The sequence below is a fragment of the Poecilia reticulata genome, chromosome 15 (assembly GCF_904066995.2).
Source record: "Poecilia reticulata chromosome 15, P_reticulata-male-v2, whole genome shotgun sequence".
In the NCBI taxonomy this organism is placed as follows: Eukaryota; Metazoa; Chordata; class Actinopteri; order Cyprinodontiformes; family Poeciliidae; genus Poecilia; species Poecilia reticulata.
The window spans coordinates 372,307-385,900 of NC_088844.1; the positions used below are offsets into that span (position 1 = coordinate 372,307).

At 41.5% G+C, this 13,594-nt stretch overlaps 1 protein-coding gene across 7 annotated transcripts in view; it reads right to left on the bottom strand.

Annotated features, from left to right (window-relative positions):
* LOC103476621 (protein kinase C epsilon type-like) overlaps positions 1 to 13,594 on the bottom strand; it is a 233,349-nt gene that overhangs the window by 115,062 nt on the left and 104,693 nt on the right. For 4 of the 7 annotated variants that reach the window (XR_014091048.1, XM_008429092.3, XM_081616073.1 and 1 more), the window contains 8 exons: positions 8,466 to 8,631; positions 6,924 to 6,958; positions 6,451 to 6,539; positions 6,128 to 6,260; positions 5,911 to 6,053; positions 5,663 to 5,762; positions 4,479 to 4,741; positions 4,228 to 4,401 (listed from right to left, as the gene is read on the bottom strand). Coding sequence is in view for 6 of the 7 variants with exons in the window: in XM_008429092.3 (XP_008427314.1) it covers positions 4,228 to 4,401; positions 4,479 to 4,741; positions 5,663 to 5,762; positions 5,911 to 6,053; positions 6,128 to 6,260; positions 6,451 to 6,539; positions 6,924 to 6,958; positions 8,466 to 8,631 (1,103 nt within the window). In the remaining variant the exon portion in view is untranslated. The remainder of the gene's footprint in view (positions 1 to 4,227; positions 4,402 to 4,478; positions 4,742 to 5,662; positions 5,763 to 5,910; positions 6,054 to 6,127; positions 6,261 to 6,450; positions 6,540 to 6,923; positions 6,959 to 8,465; positions 8,632 to 13,594) is intronic. The other 3 variants (XM_081616076.1, XM_081616075.1, XM_081616074.1) reach the window with 3 other exon arrangements.

Here is a 13,594-nt window from a genome sequence, read left to right on the forward strand (position 1 = left end):
TTGAGAAGCCTTTTTTTTTCTTTATTTTTTTTGTTAATGGAACCGAAACGCACTGAATTGCGCAACACCTTGTTGAAACAATAATTACTGAGATTATTAATTTTAACATGTTTCGTTGACTTTTTATAATTATTCTTTTTTAATGAAGCTACAAACGTTTAGGATCGTAGTGAACATTTTTGATAAGCCTGCAGAGGAGGAAGTGCTGGCCTCAGCGTCCTGGCGGCGATCAGTTTGTCACCTGCTGCCGAGATCGACTCAAAACCTTTCCGCGATCGACTGGTCGATCGCGATCGACCTATTGAGCACCCATGTGCTAGGCTATTCGTATGCTAAGTAGAGTCATTAACACCTCTCGCTCCCCCGCACCTCCACTCCCCCCTCTTGGGCTTCCGCAATCAACAGATTTCGTCTCCCGTGAGTGAAAATGCAAACTGTCGATTGCTGTCGGTATCTGTCGCTCACGAGCTGCGTTCGTGTCAGAATACAGGGTCAAAAATCCCACTTTTCATGCAGTGATCAGTAAGCACATTATAATAAAAACTGAAAAACAAGTGATTTGAAATTATTTAAAGACCAGCCAACCTTACACTTCTTTGTGCACCACATGCTCTCCTAGACCAAATAGGCTCTGCCCTATTTTTAAAAACTCAAATCCCACAAAATCTCAAAGGAATTCATACTTATGCCTAGAGTGCTGGGCAGGATAAAAAAAATACAAAAGGACACATGACCTCAATTATTAAAAATATCTGGTTTGCCCGAAAATAACCAAGATTACTATAGGCACAAAACAATGCAGTCATTTTTCATTAAACACATTTAAGATCAAAGTAATATTGCCAAACTTACCATAAAAGTGCTCAGAGTAGAATTTACTTCAGAAACTAGTTGCAAACAAGCCAGCTTCAAAGTGGCTGTTTGGTTGGACAAACCACTAGTGTAAAAAGGGGGACGTGGACCATTCCACTCTTTGTAGTGACTTGTAGATGTTTTTGTGTCAACACATTATGCACAGTCAGTAATAATATTTATAGAAAAGTAAGAAATTGTACAGAAAGAATCACAACCCATTGTTCTCAACATGTAGTGCTTAATTTGAAACATGACTGACCCCCACCTAGTAATAAAATGTTCTGATCCAGAGCTCAAGTAGGAGCTCAAGCAGGGGAGGTATCATCGTAGGATCAATAAGAACAAAGGAGTGTCTGCTGGTGTAAGTATTATTGCTTTGCTTTCTTTGTGTTTAGTGAATGAAAAAAAGAAATTCAATAATAAGCACCTCCATTATGAAAACCTTTTAGCCAAGTACAGCATAATGGCAGTACCGATACAACTTCTACACCTTGAAGCCTGTCTGTTAAAGTCTTACGTTAGCTGAACAGATCAATATGCAATGTGTACTGTATCTGACATACATTAAAGATTTTATTTTACCTGAAAAGGCTTATTACTAAACTGTAATCGTGTTAGCCACGCTAATCATGTTAGCCTCCGAGTACCGTGTATCAGGCCTAGGCACATACGAACATTTGCCAACAGAAGTCACCCTCAAAACCATGAATGCAAGACTTACCCAGCCTTGCAAGAACAATAGGCGTGAGTGATCTTGTCCACAGCTATATTTATGCTGAGGGTCTGAGGATCTGTTGTGTTCCTCATCGACCGGTAGCATTTAGCTGTGACGCGCACAATCTTGAAGGCATCGCGTGGCTCAAACACCTTGATGTCGTCCAGTCACGTGAGACTTTCGAGGGGCGTTTCTGGGCGGAGCTTGGTAAGGTCCATAGAGTTCGACCAGAAAACAATATTGATTCAATTACATATTTTCAACACTAGTTAATTGGCTAGAATTGGATGATTCTTTGATGGTTTATCCACCATCAGTCATCAACTTTAACCATAAATTCAACCTTTGGGATCATAATTCAACATTGAATTAACATCTTTTTCAAACAAGCCAACAGCGAAGTGGCTGTGTGGTTGGGACATCCCACTCATGTAAATGGTGGGGGTGGGCCGCTCCACTTCGTGTAGTAAGATGTAGATGTTTTTGTGTCAACACAATATGTACAGTCAGTAATAATATTTACAGACAAGTAAGAAAATGTACAGAAGGGAATCACAACCCACTGTTCTCAATATAGTGCTAATTTAAAACATGATTAACTCCCCCTCAATAATAAAATGCTCTGACACGGATGGGGTTGAGGGGGAGGAGGGAGAGAGGGGAATAATTGAGGGAATGTTGAGGGGAGGACGGGGAGAGGAGAGTAAATGGGAGGAAGGTTGGGGGGAAAATGAGGAGGGGGAGTAAATGGGGGAAAGTTGGTTGAGTGGGTGTGTGTGTGGGGGAGAGTGCAGGAGAAGGGGTAGTTGGGGAGGGATGCAACAAACGGCATACTTTGATTCAAAATTGATAAGTAGTGTTTCCTAACACTGGTTCTTATCCCTTGTATGTAGAAATGGGGTCCAACTGACCCCACACACGTAAAATTTGTATCATTTTCCATAGTCCTCTAAGTTTGCCTCAGTTCTCACACGCACAAGGGTTAAGTCAAACTGACCAGCATGTTTTCAGTTCAGCAAAACCCTGTTAGTCAGCCATCAATTAAAATCGTGTGTGCCTAATTATGGAAATGCCTAAAACTTGCAAGACAGTGTGCCCCGAGGACTAGTGTTGAAAAACACTGGATTCAACATTGGAGTTTCAACTATTAAAATTCGACCACAAAACAACATTGATTCAGTGACATATTTTCAACATTAGTTAATTGGCTAGAAATGGATGATTGTTTGATGGTTTATCCATGACCATAAATTCAACCTTTGTGATCACAATTCAACATTGAATTAACATCTTTTGCAAACAAGCCAACAGCGAAGTGGCGGTGTGGTTAGGACATCCAATTCATGTAAATAGTGGGGGTTGACCGCTCCACTCTTTGTAGTCAGTTGTAGATGTTTTTGTGTCAATATATCACGCACAGTCAGTAAGAATTTTTATGGACAAGTAAGAACATGTACAGAAAGAAGTCTCCACCCACTATGCTCTATAGTGCTTAATTTAAAACTAACCCCAGCTCAGTAATAAAATGCCCAGAGCTCCGATGAGGAGGAGAAGAGGGGAAGGGATGCGGCAAAACAGCATACATTGATTCAACATTGATCAGACGTTAATCAGCATTTCATTCATTTAGATTTCAACCAAATGACACATTTTCAACTTTGGTTACTTGGCTAGAATTGAATGATTGATTGATGGTTGATCCACTGTCAGTTGTCGACCTCAACCAAAAATCAACCATTCTGACTATAATTCAACGTTGAATTACCATTGTGTGCTATCTGGGTACATTACATTCAGTTCATTCAATTTGGTCCCAGAAACTCACTGACTGTTAATACACACTGGTAACAAGTAACCCTGTGGTGTACTGGCGAGCTACCTAAAGTGTTCCTGCCTCTCGCTCTAAGGCAGCTGGAGATAAATAGGCTGGATGCATTTAATCTGGTTATCTTTGGCTGCTGTATACATAGAGCAAACACAAAACAAAATGGCTTCAGAGGTTTGGATGACTATTCAGTGGCCTACAACTCAGAAACTCTGCCAGAGTATGTAAACTTATGAGCACAACTCTGAGTATGGAAAGTGCAACAACACAGCTGACATTACATGTGTGATTTGTATATTTTAGCTTTTACAACACAATGGTTGAAAAAAAAAGTTATTAGTAGATGTTTAAATACCAAAGAAGATTGGATTAGATCATCTCTGTTCACAACAACTTAGTTGCTGCAAGTTCATCATGGAAATAAACCCTGAATATTTCTCTGGAGGGCCTGAGAATTGCATTTTTTCTTTGATAATTATTTATCTGTCTAAGAGATTCGTTTATTTTTATATATTAATATTAATGGTTAATTGTCTATTTTTCTATTAAAAACTCCTCCGCAAGTTAATCCATGTAATTGTCTGATATTATATTTGTCTAATTATTTTTACTAAATTAAATGTTATTTATATTTTGTCATTTATCTACCTGTAATGTTTGCTGTGAAGCACTTTGGTCAACTGAGGCTGTTGTAATTATGATATATAAATAAACTTTGACAGACTTTCTCCTTCTATTTGAGAGAGCTGTCCACAAATATCTCCAGATTTAACATGGTCTGACATTGCCCTCCAGTGGCATGGAACTGTCCCTGCATGCGAGTACCCCTTACTTTAGTCTGGAAGCAGCAGAAGAGCTGGGTCAGATACGGGTGCTTCCTGGCCAGCGCCAGGATCCTCTTCTCCGTCATGGTGCAGTCCACGTCGTCATCCTGCAGGATCACGTCCTTCTTCAGCACTTTGACAGCGAACACCTCGTCGGTGCCCTTCAGTTCGGCCAGCATCACCTGATTACACCACACTCACAGTAAGAGGGGAACACCCGCTCCAAACCTCTCCACTCTTCCCAATCTTTTCCACCAACCTTTCCGAAGCTTCCTTTCCCCAGCACCTTTATGAACAGGAAGTCGTGCAGGTTTATCCTTGTTATCTCAGGAGCGCTGTGACCTTTGACCTCGCCATTCTCCTGGCTTCTCTCTTCCTTTACCCCACTTCCATTGACGCCCCCTGTGCCTCTTTCTCCCACCGTCACTACTGTCGATGGCGAGGACATTGGGTGTGCTTTGTGCTCCTCTCCGCGGTGGTCGAAGGACAGAGCTTTCCGGATGTTCTCCAGCTCCTTCACATCTGCAGAGAGCCAAATGAAAAGAGGTATCGTTGCCCAGAAGTGCAAACCACATCAACAAATCACTAGACACAACTGCAGATTGAAAAACAACACTAACTAAGCAGAACTGCAAATTAAGAAAAAACTAAAATTTTACCAAAGCGGAACAGTCCAGTCCCAGTGGGAAACCCAAATCATTGTTGACTGGATGATTCCACTTTTGGCGTTAGAACTGGAAGTTAATCTGGTGTTTGTTGAAAACATGAATGCTATCGATGATGCAAACATGTGACCATCTTTCTTCCTATCTAAGCAAAGAATGCCAGAATAATTTCTAGGTCTAAAATCAAGTGTTGTTGTCCAGTCAACCGTGTGTCAGGTTACCCACTGAGATTGACCTCTTCCATTTTGTTACTGTGCTTTTTTTTTATTTGTAGCTTTGATTAGTTAATGTTGTTGTGTTTTTGTAGTTGTGTTTAGTGATTTGTTTACACTTCAGGGCCACCATACAGATGAGCTTGTCATAAGGTGGAGGTGATAGTGGTGAGAACGAACGCTGATGACCCAGGTAGAGATGAAAAATGATGGCTTTAATGAAAAAATCCACAAAACCAAACATCTAAACATACAGGCAGCACCGAGAAGAACGGAAGGCTAAAAGGTTCACGACTGAACAGACTGGCACAGAGATGATGATGAACAGCATTAGAACAGGACCCGACAAGAGACAAAGATAACAGGTGGACTTAAATACACAGGGAAGGTAGTCAGGGAATGAGACACACCTGGGAAGCAATCAACAGGGAAGACAGGTCAGGGACAGGGCTAAACACAGAAAACCTCGAAAATAACTACACAGAAAATACAGAACACAACAGAGCTATGATGTGCTTAGTTCAATACTTCAGTGTATGGGGTTGCTGTGAGATGAGGTTCCCTACTTTGATCACATGGAGAGGTGGGGGCGGACCTCGAGTGGTCCTCCTCTGTCTGATGTAGCTCTGATGGCAGCTGCTGACGATTATGAGTCTGAGGAAGCTGCTTAACACACACATATACACGCGCGCACACACCCACACACCCTGTGTTTTATTGAGTTAACATGTTTTAATTTCAATAATTATCAAATCCGGTAAATGAAAACACACACATTTAGTTTCTCAAAGTACAGAAACTAATTAGTCTCAACCTTTTTCCGCCTCTGGGTGCTGTTGGAGATTTTATCTGGTGTCAGTCCAAGATCTGAGAGGACGGTTGCAATTCTTCTGGCATCCACTCCACATGTCGGAGCGACGTTGCTCTCGCATCGCCTGTGTACGTTCACTTTACATACTGCAGCACAGACAGAATAAAGCTCACACACCTGATAAGGCGAGAAGAAGCGGTGTGGTGAGCTCCAGGTTTACCTTTACACTGGAGTCCCTGTCGCAGCAGGCCCCACAGCAGGGAGCCGCAGTGGTCGCAGAAGGTCAGAACTTTAAAGTTGTGAATGCTGAACTTGTGCGGGACGTTGACACTGAACCTCTGAGACCCAACCTGCTGCAAGAAAACCAGCATTCTCTGTTAAATACGTCTGGAAATATCTCGAAACCTTCATTTTGTGAGGAAGGCTTTCCATACTTCTACAATAAACTGACATCTAACAAAAAATAAAAACAGAACCCTAAGTATGAGATAAAAACAGAGCTTTGAGTTCCATGATGTTTTTGTAGGAAACACCACGTCTTACTTCTCCGACTGTGTCGTCCTGCTTCTTCATTCCTGCACACTTGGTAATGATGAGCTCATGGCAGCGCTTATGGACGACACAGGTACAAACTGTAGCAGCAACACACAGAACCAGAACCAAGTGTTTAGTTTCTAAACTCCTCTAATCTGGAGGAATTTATTATAATTAATTGTCTTGTTACATAAGTACCATACATTACAAGCTGATGAAGTACAAAAGTCAAAGTTCAAAGAAAAACTAAAAAGCACGTCTAACACCTAAAATCTTTTAAAACCTTCTTAAAGATTAAAAAGTCTGGTTTCTTTACATAAAGTATAAAAAGTGAAAAGTGAACTTTTGCATAATAGTGTTAGTTAATTTCTTAAGACACCAATGATGTTCACTTTATTTATGAATGAAGTAAGTTACAAATTGACCTTTCAGTATGTCACTGGTGGTACCTTTAAGGTCATTATAAAGGAAACGGACATTACCTTGACACTGGTAACCTTGTTTTCCTAAAACGCCCCTGCAGAAAGACAGACATGTTAGAAAAAGAAAACTCACAAAGACTGATGAACATGTTATCAAGACATGCTGAAAAGGGTTGCTGACAAAAACAAAAAGCAGGCATATACATTTCATAAATTAAGCTTTAAATTACAAAACACAGGGCTGTACAGTGGAGCAGTTGGTAGAACTGTTGCCTTGCAGCAAGAAGGTCCTGTGTTTGATTCCCGGCCTGGGGTCTTTCTGCATGGAGCTTGCATGTTGTTGTCCAGTCAACAACATGCAACATCCATGTGCATGCGTGGGTTCTCTCTGGGTACTCCGGCTTCCACCCACAGTCCAAAAACATGACTGTGGGTTAATTGGTCACTCTAAATTTTCCCTAGTTGTGAGTGTGCATGGGGTTTTGTCCTGTCTGTCTCTGTGTTGCCCTGCGACAGACTGGCAACCTGTCCCCCGCCTCTCACTCGAAACTTTTGCTGGAGATAGGCACCAGCACCCCTCCTGACCCCATTAGGGACAAGGGTGTACAGAAAATGGAAATGGATGGGTGACCAAATGCAACAATATTTACTGCCAGAATACCTACTAATCCAAAAGTATTAAACCTAGAAAAGCACAATTGACTTTTTATTGTTTTTTTTCTACCAGATAAGATATTTTATCATAGACTTTCTCCAAATCAAAAAGAGGCATTGGAGCTACAGCTCTGGAAGAGAAAAGCACAGCTATGAATGAATAATGTGTCATCTATTCTTGACAAGAAAATAGTTCTAACGGATTCTTAAACACATCTCTGGATCCATACCAATATAGCAAAAACAACAGAGGAAGCTTTCGAAAAACATTCTTTGTGCCAGAAAATGTGGGTACAAAGTTCATGGCAGGTGTCATGTCAGTGCACACCCCTTCAAATAACGTGTTACCCAAGCATTTTTTAGTTTCAGTTACTCGAGAAAAAGGCGTTCAACTTGCAAAAAAAGGAAAGTAAACCTTCAATTATTCGACATGTTGGAGTGTTTTCTTGTCGATTCACCTCAGCAGGTCTAAACACTGAGAGACTCAAGCAAAGTTCTCCCCCCTGAGAAGGGGAGAACTTTCAAACGCTCTCAGAACGCTACGTAGTTCCATGTGAATGTGGCGAACGCAGTCCTTCGGGATGGAAACAAACACAGCTGGCTTTGTTTGTGACCCCTCCATTTCACAGCATCGCCCTGTGCTCGTGTGTAAAAACAAAAGGCGCAGGTTAATGTGAGGAGCTGGGTGAAGCAGGAAACCAGGAAAGATCTGGTTGTTGTAAAGGCCGCAGCTGGTCTCCAACACAGCATGTGCAAAGCACTATGCTTCCTTTCATCTGCCTGCAACACCGTCACCCTTCCCATCTGATTTTAATGACCATAGAGTTTGATTTTCAAAAGACATGCAGGTGGTAGAAAATAACATTTGAATTAAGTTGTATTTATCAACTCAATGAAGACTCCACTGTTCCAATGTATTAATTCAATGTTTTGAAGTAAGATTCTGACCAGATGAAGTCCCTGCAGTGAGAGCAGTAGGTGGGCTGCCTCAGGTAGGTGGCCATGAACTTGTGCCCGTTGACCTGGTGGACCCTCCGCCGAACAGCCCCCTGCCGCTTCCTGGGTCGCATTCGCTGCCGGAAAACCCGCTCCTCATTGTTGGTAGAGCCCACCTCTGCAAAACAAAACCAACATGTTACATATGTGATGCACTATAAGTACCAAGAAAATCACCCTGGCATTAAGCAATGTCTACATAGCTACCAAGTATAGTGATGAATGCTGACCTTAACTTTCAGAGCCACATAAAGACAGCTACAAAGTCGGCCTTCTATCACCTGAAGAACATTTCCAAGATCAGAGGACTAATATTCCTGCATTAGAGGAACTCATCCATGTATTTATCTTTAGTCACATTGATTATTGCAATAGTGTCTTTACGCTTCCAGAAAACTGCAAAACTGCTAAAACACTGAGTTCCTTTAAATCAAGGCTAAGAATCCACCAGGTTATAATTTTCCTTGTTTAGTAGTAACTGGAACATTGATCAACATACTTGATGTCTACTTGCTTGATGGTTTTGATGATAACATTTGACAAAATGTAATGCATATTGCTGGTTTCCTAACTGGTTGCTGTATTATGTTTTTTGATGGTGCAAAACACTTTGAACTGCATTGTTGCTGAAACTTGACTTGATCTTGTCCTCCTCCAGACATCATATCTCCAGTACCGCCGCAGGATCTTGGTGTTGCCACAAGTCATGCATGCTGCTATGCTGCACTGCAGCAGCTTGAAGTGGGCTAGGACAGCCAGAGACTGCAACATAATCAGCAGAAAGCACAGGATCTCCAGGCTGGTGAATCTGTTGGAGATGTTGGCCTGGGCGGCTGCTCCTCAGTCATTAACAGCTTGTTGAACCACTGCAGCTTGAGCTCAGCATGGAGCCACATGTCCAGCCTCAGTACGTCTTCATCAGCCACCTTCAGCAGCTTACCTCGAGATTCGGCCACGTTGGTGGAATCGTTCACCTGGCAGGCAATCCTGATGAGGAAGTTGACCACAGTGTCAGCACATTGCTTCTCCACATGTTTGCTAAGCATGGTCTCTGCTCCTGGCATGGACTGGATGCGACTAAACACCATAAATACGCCACCGATGGCCTTTCAGAACCGCTTGACGCCTTGCCCGGTCTGGACCAGTTCCAGAGACAGTCCTCTCATTACGGTCTCATCGATGGTTCCCTCACAGGGCATGGGCCTTCAGTTTGGGTCCAGTGCAGACGTCACAGGGAACTTCTTCAGGTTTGGCAGCTTGTTGCTCTGAGCTACTGCTGGCATCCTGCTGAGCTTCATGGCTTTGGACCTGGACACCAGCTGCTGGTCCTTGATCCTCTGCAGCCTCCATCAGAGACATCAGAATGACCTGGATGAAGTTCTTCATCACCTCCATGCTCATCATCGACAGCCAGGTCTTCACCAGATCCAGGCTGATCATCATGATCTCACTGGTCACTTGACTTGCCTTGATGATCCCCAGGGTGGCTTGCTGGAGGCTGAAATGTTCCCATATTTTCTACAGTGACCGCATGAAGACCAAGATGAGGCAGACATGTAGCTGCAGGCCAACTTGAAGAAAATTAGAGTTCCAAACATCTGGGTGGGGTTGGTGTGGCTAGTTGCTTGGGATAGCAAGGAGTGAACGGCCCACAGCCCCCTGTCACAACTAAACTTATTCAAGAGTAAGGTGATCACACATCTTAAAAATATGGCATTGCTAATAAAAATAAAAAAAAATTTCTGTCTTAATGTAATTCTAAACCAAAATTGCTTGAGCATTATGAAAATATTGACCGATTTAGAAGTAACAATAGAGGAAAACTTATCAGCAGAATAAAATGAGCATAAACAATTCGCAAGACTAGTCAATATCTAGAACCTCCCCATACTAAATTATCATTTCTTCACTGGATGGAATAGTGATGTCGTCAGGTCCCAGGGAGTCCTCCGGAATTCCGAGTGCATTCCTCATAGGCCTCTGTTTCCTACTTTGTTTCTCCTATCGACGCCAATGCTGTAATCGAGAGATTACAGGCATCTCTTGATGCCTTGGCAGGCACTCTCCTCTTGATAGCTTTTCAGGCCCCCGATGCCACTGCAGGCAGTTCTTGAAGCCTTTACAGGCATTCTCATCTTTCTCTGTCCATGCCTTTACAGGCACTCACCCATGCAGGCGTTTCATTCCCCAGCTGTCACTCTCTCCATCACTCTCTATCGATGCTCTTGCAGGCAAAGACTTTATTTTGTCAATTACACTTTCTAATACCAGTCTCTCTCTGTGTGAGTCTTTTCAGGTTGATTTGGAGGTACAAATGGATAAACTCAAATTGATGCTTTAAAAGTCAAATAGAAATGAACAATCACCAAAAAATATAGGAAATATACATAGAACTAATTACAAAGTTACATAGTAAATAAGAAGGTCAGAATAACACCTACACAAAACACATTAGACCCTGCTCTGCATCAAGTACAGGTAGAAAACATTGCTGTTTCAGAAAAAAATTAATAACTTCACAGGAGCAACTTGAATGTCACAATTAAGTGTAAATATAATACTGATGTGGACCATGTAAAACTGGTGCTACATCATGTGTTTTTAAAACTACTGTGCTAACGCACTTCAGTTAGCTAATTGGAGTGCAGAACCATTTGCAGATGGTTCTGCAAATGCCCATCGCTGACTTTTAAAAAGTAATGGGGTTTGGATAATTTTTATTTTAAAATGGAGTTTTATCTAACCAAAACCATAAAACAGAAACCAAATTGTATTTTAAATAAGCTGTCTTGGCAGCTGCAGCAGACTTCTTTTTTTTTTGCATTCATTTTGGAGACCCCAATACGAACATAGAATGATTTCTGACATGTTAACAAGACATCAATTTTAAACATGCTTGAAGGAAGTAACTACTAGTGATGGGTCAGCGCATGCGTCAAGCCCATAGACCAAATCATGTGTTGGTGTGAGTATTGCTTTCAGCAAGTCACGTGACCGATACAGGAACTGTTTCAAAATGACACTGAGGCGCCAAATTGTGTTTATAAGGAAGCGAATCTGTCAACGGGATGCATTTGCCAAAATAATTATTGATCTTTTACGGTACTATGGAGCAGCCTCAAGGCAAACGAAATACAAATGAAGGCAAATGCTTCATGACGCCTCATCTACCCATCACTAGTAACTACATTCCTTTAACAGTAGATTTTGGGATTTAGGTGTTTGAGGCCCTTCATAGCAAAGAAACCCTGAATGTTGGGTATGTTTAAAAAAAACTGGACATCATTTGAAGCAGACGCAATCAGTGATAGCCAGTCAGGGCTTTAAAGGGAATTTATGTAAAGTCCAAGTAAAGCCACACCAGTGTTCAATAACTAACATCTAACTTCTGATAATTCTTGATTAGATAAAATTGTGCAATGACTTCACTTCTTCGTGTACCTTAAGAAAAAAATAAAAATTCTCCTACTGAACTCCAGAATACAGTTTCCCCAAGGCAAGCATCAGGAAATTGAATGCTGCCCTAAGGAAACTAGTACAAAGGCAACTAACAGCAACAAAGGCAAGTCTAAACATCTGAACGGAGCAGATGAACTAAATTAGATCAGATCTGCATAGACAAAAATAATTAATATTTTCACGAACCGTCGTGAGCTTTGAAAATGACTGCCTTTTCACAGCATTTTTCATTTGGCTGTTATTGCTGCTGCGAGGTGTGTGTGTTCAAAGTCTTTCCATGGCCTGACAGGATGATTCCACACTCAGACAAGAGAACTATTCCAAAGCCTGTTTCTCTGAAGCATCACCCTTTACACATTCTTTCCTCCCCTTTCTTCCATCTTGCTCCTTCAGAGAGCAACATCACCATAGTCTAGCAACTGACAGCTATCGCCTTGCAACACATTGAACTTATTAGAGAAGAGATGGAATGGTACATGTATTTTTGCTCACACCTTGGTCTTACAACTGCCAACCTAGTTATTGACAGGTTAGGTCATCAGGGTCTCACACCCTTCCTTTGGAGAAGAAAGACTTGTCAGAGTCCTTAACATTTTTAGAGACCCCACATGGTACTCCATGTGCTTTACATTTTAACTCATGTAAAGCACTTTGAATTGCCTTGTTGCTGAAAATGTGCTATATAAATAAAATTACCTTACCTTACTCATCTTGTGTGCTGCTTAGTTGCAAATGACCAACGACTGGTGTACAGTGATCCCTCGTTTTTTGCGGGGGTTGCGTTTGTAATAGAAAATTTCATTTTCAGTCTTAATTCATTCTTGAAGGAACTGATGATACTTTTTACCATTCATTTACTTATAATATCTGCTTTGTTTTTTTCTGCAAGATGTGTTTGTCCATTAAATAAGTTTGCAAATAATGTTAAGATGTTTCTACAGCTGTGATAGCAGAAGAGACCTGAAGGCATCTTGGGTAAAATGCTTGATCTGATAGTTGTCTTAAAGGACTGATGTGTGGAATGTAGTTTGTACCCTGTTTGACCTGAACCCATGAACTGACAAAGAAGTGTTAGAAGTTCCTCCTGAAATCCTTATCAGTTCTCTTTCCTGCCATAAGATCATCTCCTCCAAGAGGTGAGAGATAGTTCATGAGGAGGGGGTCAGGGTGTTTATGTGGCCATCTGGCAGTAGAGATAACATCAGACTTTGGGAGGGTCTTTGTCTTGCTGTGACTATATAACGATGTGATGTGTGTTGCTCAGGGCTCTTCTACTGACTGCGCTCAGTGAGAAGGGTCTTCGAACGCTTTTGCCTTCAAATAAAGAAACTTAAAGACAAAGATTAATCTTTCTCTTATTATTGAAACAGATTCTCATTCCTTGATAATGAAATTTCCATAACACGTTCCGAAAATAACCCGGGATAAGTGGAATCCGCGAAGTAGTTACCTTTAGTTTTTACAATTATTATACAGCATCATTTAGACAAGATGGCGCCGGTGTGTGTGGCTGCTCGTCTGTCATTCTCACGTTTGTTTATGTTTATACTGTTTCTGACTTGTGTCATCTATGGAACTGAATCTCTGCTGGTGTATAATCACAACACACTACTGGACTTCCA